Source organism: Oncorhynchus kisutch, linkage group LG27 (genome assembly GCF_002021735.2).
Source record: "Oncorhynchus kisutch isolate 150728-3 linkage group LG27, Okis_V2, whole genome shotgun sequence".
Lineage (NCBI taxonomy): Eukaryota > Metazoa > Chordata > Actinopteri > Salmoniformes > Salmonidae > Oncorhynchus > Oncorhynchus kisutch.
In genome coordinates, this window is record NC_034200.2 from 26,615,094 (window position 1) to 26,628,587 (window position 13,494).

General features: G+C 44.3%; 1 protein-coding gene across 1 annotated transcript in view; it reads left to right on the forward strand.

Annotated features, from left to right (window-relative positions):
* LOC109872372 (paired box protein Pax-3-like) overlaps positions 1-13,494 on the forward strand; it is a 40,304-nt gene that overhangs the window by 16,836 nt on the left and 9,974 nt on the right. The window contains exons 6-7 of the mRNA XM_031807353.1: positions 205-370; positions 1,131-1,351. Of these exons, the coding sequence (XP_031663213.1) occupies positions 205-370; positions 1,131-1,351 (387 nt within the window). The remainder of the gene's footprint in view (positions 1-204; positions 371-1,130; positions 1,352-13,494) is intronic.

Here is a 13,494-nt window from a genome sequence, read left to right on the forward strand (position 1 = left end):
ACCACACACACACACAATGAATACTCTCACATAGGCATGCCTATTCACACTTGCACACGCACACAAATACACACACACACACACACAGAAGTGTTTAAATACACACACAATGAATACACGTTAGCATTCCCATACACACACACACACAGATTTTCTATTTTTCACAATAATTGATTCTCACATCTTTTATTTGATTTTTATTAGGTGTGGTTCAGCAACAGGAGAGCCAGGTGGAGAAAACAGGCAGGAGCCAATCAGCTGATGGCATTTAATCACCTGATCCCTGGCGGTTTCCCACCTTCGGCCATGTCGAGTTTGCAGCCCTATCAGCTGTCAGACAGCCCCTACCCTCCCACCTCCATATCACAAAGTGAGCACAACTTCACCTTCTATTTCTCTCTCTGATCTTGTTTTATACCTTCACACCAAAGCTCATCTACAAATCACATTTACATTTGAGTAATTTAGCAGGAACTCTTGTCCAGAGCGGCACGTACAGTTAGTGCATTCAAGTAGGGGTGGGAGGGCCAAGAGACCAGAGGTGGCAGAACAGAGTGCTCGGGTTGGGGTGTAGAGTTGATCATAGCCTGAAGGTAAGGAAGGGCAGTTCCTCTTGCTGCTCCGTAGGCCAAGTACCGTGGTCTTGTAGTGGAAATGTTATTTGTCACCTGCTTTGTAAACAACAGGTGTAGACTAAAAGTGAAATACTTACTTATGGGCCCTTCCCAACAATGCAGAGAGAATAGGAGACCAGTACGAGTCGATGTGCAGGGGTATGAGGTAATTAAGGTAGATATGTACATATAGGTAGGGATAAAGGGACTAGGCAACAGGACAGATAATAAACAGTAACAGCAGTTTGTGATGAGACAAGAGAGTTAGTGCAAAAAGGGCCAATGCAGATAGCCCGGGCAGCTACTTGGTTAACTATTTAGCAGTCTTATGGCTGTTCAGGGTCCTGTTGGTTCCAGTCTTGGTGCATCGCTACCGCTTGCCGTGCAGTAGCAGAGAGAACAGTCCATGACTTGATGTATTTGACTCAAAATAAATAGCCTAGCATTAATCCATTAATCCCTCTCTCTCTCACACACTCGATCTCTTTCTCTCTCTCCATCGTTCTCTCCTTGCAGTGTCAGAGCAGCCCAGTACGGTCCTCAGGCCTCAGCCCCTCCCCCCCACCTCGGTGCACCAGGGTGGGCTCAGCTCCTCAGCGGGGGCCCAGGACGGTAGTTCTGCCTACTGCCTGTCTTCTGGACGCCATGGCTTCTCCGGCTACTCGGAAAGCTTCGTGCCTCCGTCCGGCCACTCCAACTCAGTCAACCCCAGCATCAGCAATGGTCTTTCACCACAGGTCAGTTCACTGTTCAGTCCCGACTGTAGCTAATAGAATAATCATTTATCACATTTAGCAGCAGACTATATTATCCAAAGAGACTGACATTTAGCAGCAGACTATATTATCCAAAGAGACTGACATTGAGCAGCAGACAATATTATCCAAAGGGACTGACATTGAGCAGCAGACTATATTATCCAAAGAGACTGACATTGAGCAGCAGACTATATTATCCAAAGAGACTGACATTTTGCTAGCAGCAGACTATATTATCCAAAGACACTGACATTTAGCAACAGACTATATTATCCAAAGAGACTGACATTTTGCTAGCAGCAGACTATATTATCCAAAGAGACTGACATTTAGCAACAGACTATATTATCCAAAGAGACTGACATTTTGCTAGCAGCAGACTATATTATCCAAAGAGACTGACATTTAGCAACTATCCGCAACATTTCAACGGCATGTCTTAAGCCTTTCAGTAGCATCTCAACAGTAAATCTCTTCATGTTCAACAAGGTAGTCAAACAGGTGACAAACTCGAAACCGGATGTTTGTCAACAATACACGATACTAAATCATTTCAGTTTAGCAAAAAGTCTCTTCTCATCTGAATATGGACCGCTAGCATATGAATAGACATGAGACAATAAAAGATGGAGGGTGTGTGAGAGAGGAAGATGACACAAATGAAATCTGAAAAGACAATTATGGCCGATTACACAGTCATCAGCGTCCATGGGGGGTTCGGTACGCGGCGACGGGGCCATCCTAACAGGCGGAAAACAAGCTTTTAACTGCCACAAAGGGTGGCCAGGCCCCACGCAATGCATGCTGGGTCCTCACCCCATGAGAAAGAGAGGTTCTCAGGCCTCCATCAGTGTCCTGCTTAGTGGTGATAAAAAGGAACGCTTCAGGCACATCTTCCTCTCTTTCTATGACAAGAGGAACCCCGAGGGGGTGTGTCTGTGTGGCTGTGTGTTTGCTTGTCATTTTCATCAGCAATGTCAACATGGTGATCTGTAAAACCATTTGGGAAATAACTGACTACTTTAACTACTTGAACAGCATTAACCCAACCACATTGGTTCCTTCACAAGCTAGTGCTAACTAGCCACAAGCCACCCCTTGGTAACACTATTCCATGTCTGATTAGCTGTGAGTAGAGTAGACTTCACACACAGAGATGCCTTCATCTCTACTAGGAGGCCAAATCCATTAGATTACCTTTACTCTGCTTGGAGGCCAAAGATGCTTCTCTCTCGTAGATGTTTTCACCATCAGCCTCCCTGAGACAAACTGGGCTTTCCTTAGCTTAGAGAGAGTGGCTATCTTAGCTTGCATAGGGAGACAGGCACACATGTGCAAGCACACAGCAGTAGAGGTGCGTGGGTAAAATTACTGGCGAAGCCAAGCCAGGAAAAATAAGCCATATTACAACCTATGTGCATAATTGTGTTGTTTGCTCTGTAACCTGTTAGTTCATATGCCTTGACACTGTGATATATATAGGCCTAAGGGCGAGACAATAAGATGACACAGTGGCAGAATAAATTCAACCACACCTGTTTCATCACAAAACTGGAGAGCAACATCTGTCCGGTGAAGTCCACAAAACATATTGCATGTAACAAACAGTTACAAGACCTACAGCAGGGTCAAGCAAGGTAATGTTTCTCACATTTTCGAACTACTAAACAACTATAGATTTAGAGCCACAGAGAGTTACCGCATGTCGCAAAGAAAACAGGAGCTGCCTCCACTATTCCAGCACCATTTCAACATCATCAAATCACCTCTGCTTAGTCTAATACAGTGGCAACTATATTATGCCAACAACAATTTAGTCCAGTCAACGTACGCTAAATATGATGTGGTTGTCCATAGCACTGATTTATGTGTGTGTGTGTGTGTGATTGCAAGTAGAACAAACATGTTGACTCACCAATGCCATCCTCCTCTCTGTCATGTTGCCGAAACGGTCTATGACTCTGTCATACAGTATAAGCTTTTAGTTTTTGTTGTCCTAGGCTACCTGGATAATATTCTTGCTGCTAGCCTAACTTCCTTTCCTAGGCAACAGTGAGCCAGCTAGTCAACATTAGCCTACTACATCTACCTACGTATTGAATTTCCATCCTCTCGGACAAGGGGCACAATGTATGAATTTATGGTTGGATCCGAATTGCCATTATAATCATTTACCAATACTGGGAATTAAGTAAAACCACAAGTCCAAATCTCTGTCTCCATCCTTTGCTAATTTAGGAAAGGGTACATTTTAGGACAACAACACAACGAGATGCTCAATTCAACTTTTTTATGTACATTTTGTTTGGCTTTTGGTGTGATGTGATTGGTGTGAAGCCAAATCCAAACTGGCTTCCTTGACTGCATTAGTTCTTCTTTTTATAAGAAACATTAACGTGTTGAACATTCTAAACGGTTTGCATAGTCAACTTACACACAGATCTGACACACACTTACCCCACCAGACATGCCACCAGGGGTCTTTTCACAGTCCCCAAATACAGAACAAAGAGTACAGTATTGTATAGAGCCATTATTGTATGAAACTCCCTTCCATCTCATATTGCTCAAATGAACAGCAAACCTGGTTTAAAAAACAGATAAAGCAACACCTCACAGCACAAGCCTCTCTCCTATTTGACCTAGACAGTTTGTGTGTATGTATTGATATGTACACTACATGTGCCGTTTTTAAATTAATGTTCTTCTATCCTTGAGCTATTCTTGTCTATTAATGTTCTGTATTATGTCATGTTTTGTGTGGACCCCAGGAAGAGTAGCTGCTACTTTTGCAACAGCTAATGGGGATCCTAATAAAATACCAAATACCCTTGACACTTTTTTTTGGTGCGCCAGGACCATTCACAGTTGAGCTCACTCAGTTTAGTTCCACGCTGATGGGCTATTATTATAATTTTTTATTATCATGGGAGGCCAAATGCTTGCTGGCTTCCCTTGCATTCAATGCTACTGGCAGCAACAATGTCATACTCTTTTTGACCAGACAGAATCAGATAGATGGGCTACATATACAGAGTGAGAGGGGTGCTGTTTTGCTCACTCAGATGCTTTCTCTGGTGAGAGACACATAGCCTTTTCCCGAATTGAATGAAAATTATGAAACAGAGTGACGAAAGCTAAATTATTTTCTATGTTTTGTATTTTTTTCTTGGTAATTATTTTGGGGAAGCCTGGCTTCCGTTGGCATCCATGAATACAAGCCACTGGCACGCACACACACACACAGTCAAACGCACACGTCGGGAATGTTTGTTTCCATATGGAATTGCAATCATGGAACGTTCCAGTGTGCTAATTGATTGCAATGAAGGAATCTATCCCTTAGTAATGTGGTGTGTAATTTATGCAAATTACTCACTTTGTTGACTAATTTGTTTTAATTAATGTATTCATCTGTAAATTTGGATGTATACTGGAATATGCTCATTTGCATTTCAGACTGGATGGCATTTATGTGAGGATTGTAAATGAATACAAGAGAGGGAATGTAAATGAATACAAGAGAGGGAATGTAAATGAATACAAGAGAGGGAATGTAAATGAATACAAGAGAGGGAATGTAAATTAATACATTTCTTTTACATTAACAGTGAGTTTATTAAAACCTCTAAAACGTTACAATTAGACATACCAACAAAGCTATGTAAACTCTGCAGTCCTTTTACACAGCAAAGCCTCAATACTGTGGATTGTTACAGTTTATTGTTCTTTTGAGTTATCTGATCGTTTATCAGTTCTGAATGGTATTTCTTGGTGGTATTTGGAGTTATTTGGGGCTTTAGTTAGTGAAAGATCAGTTCCTGTGGTGTAGCTCTGTGAATGTTACACTTTGTTTATATGTTGTTTTAACAGTAGTGTATGAATATGTCGCCAGTGAGTTAGTCCTATGCTATGACTAGTTTGGCCTATGCCCTGAGTGGTGGTGCTTCGGTTGGTAGTAAAACATAAAGGCTTAGGGAACTATATGACCATTCTAGCCTAGCCCAGTGTAATGTGGGCTAGATCCCTGTCGCATGGGGTCTCAGGCGTCTGGCTAGCTGATCCGTTGCATACCAGTGGAATCCTTTCTCACCAGCGCAGCGAGTGGTCGGGCTTTGCACAGCGTTGAGGCTTAATCCCCGGAACCACCGAAAAACAGAGACAGCGCCGGGGCTTCAATCACAGAGCAGAGGAGCTGGAGAAATACATAGACTGGCTGAGACACATACGTGCGTTCATACAGTCTCACACACACATACAAACAGGCTTTTTTGATCAGGTTGCCTTATCAAAGGGATTGTACACAGTTATCTTCCCTCTAATGCTTTATCTAATCTCATCTCTGAGGACATACAGTGGGGAGAACAAGTATTTGATACACTGCAGATTTAGCAGGTTTTCCTACTTACAAAGCATGTAGAGGTCTGTAATTTTTTATCATAGGTACACTTCAACTGTGAGAGACGGAATCTAAAACAAAAATCCAGAAAATCACATTGTATGATTTTTAAGTAATTAATTTGCATTTTATTGCATGACATAAGTATTTGATCACCTACCAACCAGTAAGAATTCCAGCTCTCACAGACCTGTTTTAATTTAATTAAGAAGCCCTCCTGTTCTCCACTCATTACCTGTAATAACTGCACCTGTTTGAACTCGTTACCTGTATAAAAGACACCTGTCCACACACTCAATCAAACAGACTCCAACCTCTCCACAATGGCCAAGACCAGAGAGCTGTGTAAGGACATCAGGGATAAAATTGTAGACCTGCACAAGGATGGGATGGGCTACAGGACAATAGGCAAGCAGCTTGGTTAGAAGGTAACAACCGTTGGCGCAATTATTAGAAAATGGAAGAAGTTCAAGATGACGGTCTATCACCCTCGGTCTGGGGCTCCATGCAAGATCTCACCTCGTGGGGCATCAATGATCATGAGGAAGGTGAGGGATCAGCCCAGAACTACACAGCAGGACCTGGTCAATGACCAGAAGAGAGCTGGGACCACAGTCTCAAAGATAACCATTAGTAACACACTACGCCGTCATGGATTAAAATCCTGCAGCGCCCGCAAGGTCCCCCTGCTCAAGCCAGCGCATGTCCAGGCCCGTCTGAAGTTTGCCAATGACCATCTGGACGATCCAGAGGAAGAATGGGAGAAGGTCATGTGGTCTGATGAGACAAAAATATAGCTTTTTGGTCTAAACTCCACTCACCGTGTTTGGAGGAAGAAGAAGGATGAGTACAACCCCAAGAACACCATCCCAACCATGAAGCATGGAGGTGGAAACATCCTTCTTTGGGGATGCTTTTCTGCAAAGGGGACAGGACGACTGCACCGTATTGAGGGGAGGATGGATGGGGCCATGTATCGCGAGATCTTGGCCAACAACCTCCTTCCCTCAGTAAGAGCATTGAAGATGGGTCGTGTCTGGGTCTTCCAGCATGACAACAACCCGAAACACACAGCCAGGGCAACTAAGGAGTGGCTCCGTAAGAAGCATCTCAAGGTCCTGGAGTGGCCTAGCCAGTCTCCAGACCTGAACACAATAGAACATCTTTGGAGGGAGCTGAAAGTCCGTATTGCCCAGCGACAGCCCCGAAACCTGAAGGATCTGGAGAAGGTCTATATGGAGGAGTGGGTCGAAATCCCTGCAGCAGTGTGTGCAAACCTGGTCAAGAACTACAGGAAACGTATGACCTCTGTAATTGCAAACAAAGGTTTCTGTACCAAATATTAAGTTCTGCTTTTCTGATATATCAAATACTTGCAATAAAATGCAAATTAATTACTTAAAAATCATACAATGTGATTTTCTGGATTTTTGTTTTAGATTCCGTCTCTCACAGTTGAAGTGTACCTAGGAAAACCTGCAAAATCAGCAGTGTATCAAATACTTGTTCTCCCCACTGTATGTGTTAATTAAATACTCAGCAGTACAACATCCACATGTAATTCACATCTATATGGTATTATCTTCATTTATGGAACCTTTATTTAACTAGGCAAGTCAGTTAAGAACAAATTCTTATTTACAATGACGGCCAACCCCGGCCAAATTGTGTGCCGCCCTATGGGACTCCCAAACACAGCCGGATGTGATACAGCCTGGATTTGAACCAGGGACACCTCTTGCACTGAGATGCAGTGCCTTAGACCGCTGCGCCACTCAGGGGCCCAAAAGCTGGGTGAACATGTCCAAAAAACCTTCCTGTATACTTTCTCACCTTCAACACACACACACGCACATGCGCGCACACACACACACACACACACACACACACACACACACACACACGCACACACTGTGAGATGAATGGGGTGTGTTAACCTCCATATGTTTCCCATTTGTAGTCAGTCACACATGAGCATGTTCCTCAGACGCATTAGGTTAGATTCCTCTGACAGCGCTCCTGTAAATTACATACCCTTAGACAGATAGTGTGTGTGTGGCTGTCCGGCCTTTTGCGTGTGGACGTTTTTAACTATACTTGTGGAGACTAGAAGCCCCCACAAGAATAGTAAAAAGAATTGGGGACCAGCTGAGGACACTTTGTTGGTCCCTACAAGGTCAAATGCTATTTCTAGGGGTATAGGTTTAAGGTTAGAATTAGGGTTAGGAGCTAGTGTTAGGTATCTCTCTTCTCTCTCTCCTATCTCTCTCTTCTCTCTCTCTCTCTCTCCTATCTCTTCTCTCTCTCTCCCATCTCTTCTCTTTCTCTCCTATCTCTCTCCTCTCTCCCCTATCTCTTCTCTCTCCCTCCTATCTCTTCTCTCTCCCTCCTATCTCTTCTCTCTCTCGCCTATCTCTTCTCTCTCTCGCCTATCTCTTCTCTCTCTCCCCTATCTCTTCTCTCTCTCATATCTCTCTAAAGGTCCCTTTCACTCCACCTATTTCCCCCTCGTTTTGACGACACCTCTTCTCACGCCAACTCTCATGCAGCTGTTCACGATGTATCACCAAGGAAACCTCTTAACCCTTGACATCAGAAACAAAAAGTTCCACACACACACGCACACACCACATACACGCTTATTGGAAATGTGTTAAAGAATCATACTCCTTTTTCCCACGTACCCCGTGGCCTCTCCTTGTTGGCCCCACAAGGACACGGTGAATTTGGGCATCAAATGAGAAAGCTGGAGAGGGAGGAAGGGAGAAGAGAGAGAGAGAGGGGTGGGGGTGGGGTGGGGTGAAAGGGAGAGAAAGAGGAATGGGTTATTCACGTCTGTTTTTCTCCTTTACTATACTGTCCAAACACACAAAAGGTCATTCATAAAAGTATACACACTGTTGAACAGACCACCTGTTTTATCTAGTACACACTGAATACAAAAATTTATTTACCATAGGTTTTGTATTGTGGATGTCTTTTAATATGTTTGTCATTTTTATGTTTCATGGTAGGTCTACTGGAAATTGAACATAGTAATTAGTCTCCATGAACAAAATGTTCAATTCTATAGGATACAGTAAAACTTGCACAGAGACATTCGTGGGGGAAAAGGCTAGCTAGCACGGAATAGGAACGGAACTGTGCGGTCCCTAAACGACGCAGGCTCCCCTGTCCGTCCGTCAGTTAGGAAACCATGTAACAAGAACCATGTGTCTGGGTGAACACAGTATAATGTGTCTCTCATGGTCACAACCAGAAGAGGAGAGAGGATGAGAGGAGAGAGGAGGAGAGAAGATGATAGGAGAGGAGAGAGGATGATAGGAGAGGGGAGAGGATGAGAGGAGAGGAGAAAGGATGATAAGAGAGGAGGAGAGGAGAGAGGATGAGAGGAGAGAGGATGAGAGGAGAGGATGATAGGGGAGAGGAGAGAGGATGAGAGGAGAGGATGAGAGGGGAGGAGAGGATGCGAGGGGAGGAGAGGATGCGAGGGGAGGAGAGGATGAGAGGGGAGGAGAGGATGATAGGAGAGGAGAGGAGGAGAGGATGAGAGGAGAGGATGATAGGAGAGGAGAGGATGATGATGATAGGAGAGGATGATGATATGAGAGGAGAGGATGATGATATGAGAGGAGAGGATGATATGAGAGGAGAGGATAGAGGATGATAGGAGAGGAGAGAGGATGAGAGGAGAGGAGAGAGGATGATAAGAAAGAGAAGAGAGAGGAGGAGTGGATGAGAGGAGAGAGGATGAGAGGAAAGGAGAGGGGATGATAGGAGATCAGAGGGGGGAGAGGATGATAGGAGAGGAGAGTATGAGAGGATGATAGGAGAGGAGAAAGGATGATAGGAGAGGAGAAAGAGGATGATAGGAGAGGAGAGGGGATGATAGAAGAGGAGAGAGGATGATAGGAGAGGAGAGAGGATGATAGGAGAGGAGAGAGGATAATAGGAGAGGAGAGAGGATGATAGGAGAGGAGAGAGGGGAGAGGAGAGAGGATGATATGAGAGGAGAGATGATGATAGGAGAGGAGAGCTGATGATAGGAGAGGAGAGAGGATGATAGGAGAGGAGAGAGGATGATAGGAGAGGAGAGAGGATGATAGGAGAGGAGAGAGGATGATGGGAGAGGAGAGAGGATGATGGGAGAGGAGAGAGGATGATGGAGAGGAGAGAGGATTATATGAGAGGAGAGAGGATGATATGAGAGGAGAGATGATGATAGGAGAGGAGAGGAGAGAGGATGAGAAGAGAGGAGAGGGGGGAGAGGATGATAGAAGAGAAGAGAGGATGATAGGAGAGGAGAGAGTATGATAGGAGAGGAGAGAGGATGATAGGAGAGGAGAGAGGATGATAGGAGAGGAGAGAGGATGATGAGAGAGGATGATGGGAGAGGAGAGAGGATGATGGGAGAGGAGAGAGGATGATGGGAGAGGAGAGGGAGGAATAGAGAGGAGAAGATAGGAGAGGGGGAGGGGAGAGGTTATTATGCCTGCTAACTACTGATTTACATTACACCAAGTTACATAGTCATGATCAGTAGGAAATAAGAATCAATAGGTATGGTTTGGTCAGTAAATGAAGAGGTATAAATGTTAACCAATTTTCAACCTCCATTCATTATCTCAAGTACCAAACCAGTGTCTACATATGTGAAAATGGGTTGTTTCTATGATCTGTGGTTAAAAAGATGCTTCTCTGTGACATGATAGGATTAAAAGTTACAGAATAAATAATATGAGGTTGAAAAGTGGCAGAGTTGCCTCACAAAGTCTCATAAAAGCAGTGCATGATTTTTATATAATTTATGGCTTTGTTTGTGGGAAGTCGGATGTATGAATATGTTTTATACATTTTCCTTGTTACATACAGGACTGCTTTCAAAGAATGCCAGTAACATGTCTTAAAATATATATTCCTGGAAAATGTAGCTAACGCTTCAAGAGACTGACATTTCTCTGATGTGAACTGACAGAATTTATTTTAGGCCCAGTGGGGTTTAATAACACAACTTTCCTGCTGTAGTAAATTCCTGTTGTTCTTCCTCCATCTGGAACGCTCCTCTTGTCTTCACTGACACAGCAACTCCAATCTGCACAGTGTGACTCTGTATATACCCTAACTCGTGATATGAGTGCTCAAGTTGAACTTTCACGCATACTGTATGTCCTAGTTACATCTTTGCATGATCTATGCAAAAGTATGTGTATAAAGAAGTGCCATGTTAGTGTGCGTTTGTAACTGGATTGAGCCATGAAAGGGCTGTATTTATGCATAATCTGTATGAGACAAAGTATTATTTCATTTACTTTTATTTTTATTCTATTCTATTTTAAATTATATTCTACTCACCCTACCCTACTATACTCTACTCTACTCACCCTACCCTACTCACCCTACCCTACTATACTCTACTCTACTCACCCTACCCTACTCACCCTACCCTACTCACCCTACCCTACTATACTCTACTCTACTCACCCTACCCTACTCACCCTACCCTACTCACCCTACCCTACTATACTCTACTCTACTCACCCTACCCTACTCACCCTACCCTACTCACCCTACCCTACTATACTCTACTCTACTCACCCTACCCTACTCACCCTACCCTACTCACCCTACCCTACTATACTCTACTCTACTCACCCTACCCTACTCACCCTACCCTACTATACTCTACTCTACTCACCCTACCCTACTCACCCTACCCTACTATACTCTACTCTACTCACCCTACCCTACTCACCCTACCCTACTATACTCTACTCTACTCACCCAACCCTACTATACTCTACTCTACACACCCTACCCTATTATACTCTACTCTACTCACCCTACCCTACTATTCTCTACTCTACTCACCCTACCCTACTATACTCTACCCTACTCACCCTACCCTACTATACTCTACTCTACTCACCCTACCCTACTATACTCTACTCTACTCACCCTACCCTACTATACTCTACTCTACTCACCCTACCCTACTATACTCTACTCTACTCACCCTACCCTACTATACTCTACTCTACTCACCCTACCCTACTCACCCTACTCACCCTACCCTACTATACTCTACCCTACTCACCCTACCCTACTCACCCTACCCTACTCACCCTACCCTACTATACTCTACTCTACTCACCCTACCCTACTCACCCTACCCTACTATACTCTACTCTACTCACCCTACCCTACTATACTCTACTCTACTCACCCTACCCTACTCACCCTATCCTACTATACTCTACTCTACTCACCCTACCCTACTATACTGTACTCTACTCACCCTACCCTACTATACTCTACTCTACTCACCCTACCCTACTATACTCTACTCTACTCACCCTACCCTACTATACTCTACTCTACTCACCCTACCCTACTCACCCTACCCTACTATACTCTACTCTACTCACCCTACCCTACTATACTCTACTCTACTCACCCTACCCTACTATACTCTACTCTACTCACCCCTACCCTACTATACTCTACTCTATTCACCCTACCCTACTCACCCTACCCTACTATACTCTACTCTACTCACCCTACCCTACTATACTCTACTCTACTCGCCCTACCCTACTATACTCTACTCTACTCACCCTACCCTACTATACTCTACTCTACTCACCCTACCCTACTATACTCTACTCTACTCACCCTACCCTACTCACCCTACCCTACTATACTCTACTCTACTCACCCTACCCTACTATACTCTACCCTACTCACCCTACCCTACTCACCCTACCCTACTATACTCTACCCTACTCACCCTACCCTACTATACTCTATTCTACTCACCCTACCCTACTCACCCTACCCTACTATACTCTACTCTACTCACCCCACTATACTCTACTCTACTCACCCTAACCTAATCACCCTACCCTACTATACTCTACCCTACTCACCCTACCCTATCCTACCCTACCCTACTATACTCTACTCTACTCACCCTACCCTACTATACTCTACTCTACTCACCCTACCCTACTATACTCTACTCTACTCGCCCTACCCTACTATACTCTACTCTACTCACCCTACCCTACTATACTCTACTCTACTCACCCTACCCTACTATACTCTACTCTACTCACCCTACCCTACTCACCCTACCCTACTATACTCTACTCTACTCACCCTACCCTACTCACCCTACCCTACTATACTCTACTCTACTCACCCTACCCTACTATACTCTACCCTACTCACCCTACCCTACTCACCCTACCCTACTATACTCTACCCTACTCACCCTACCCTACTATACTCTATTCTACTCACCCTACCCTACTCACCCTACCCTACTATACTCTACTCTACTCACCCCACTATACTCTACTCTACTCACCCTAACCTAATCACCCTACCCTACTATACTCTACCCTACTCACCCTACCCTATCCTACCCTACCCTACTATACTCTACTCTACTCACCCTACCCTACTCACCCTACCCTACTATACTCTACTCTACTCACCCTACCCTACTATACTCTACTCTACTCACCCTACCCTACTCTATAAAACCCTACTCACCCTACCCTACTCACCCTACCCTACTATACTCTACTCTACTCACCCTACCCTACTATACTATACTCTACTCTACTCACCCTACCCTACTCTATAAAACCCTACTCACCCTACTCTACTATACTCTACTCTACTCACCCTACCCTACTCACCCTACCCTACTATACTC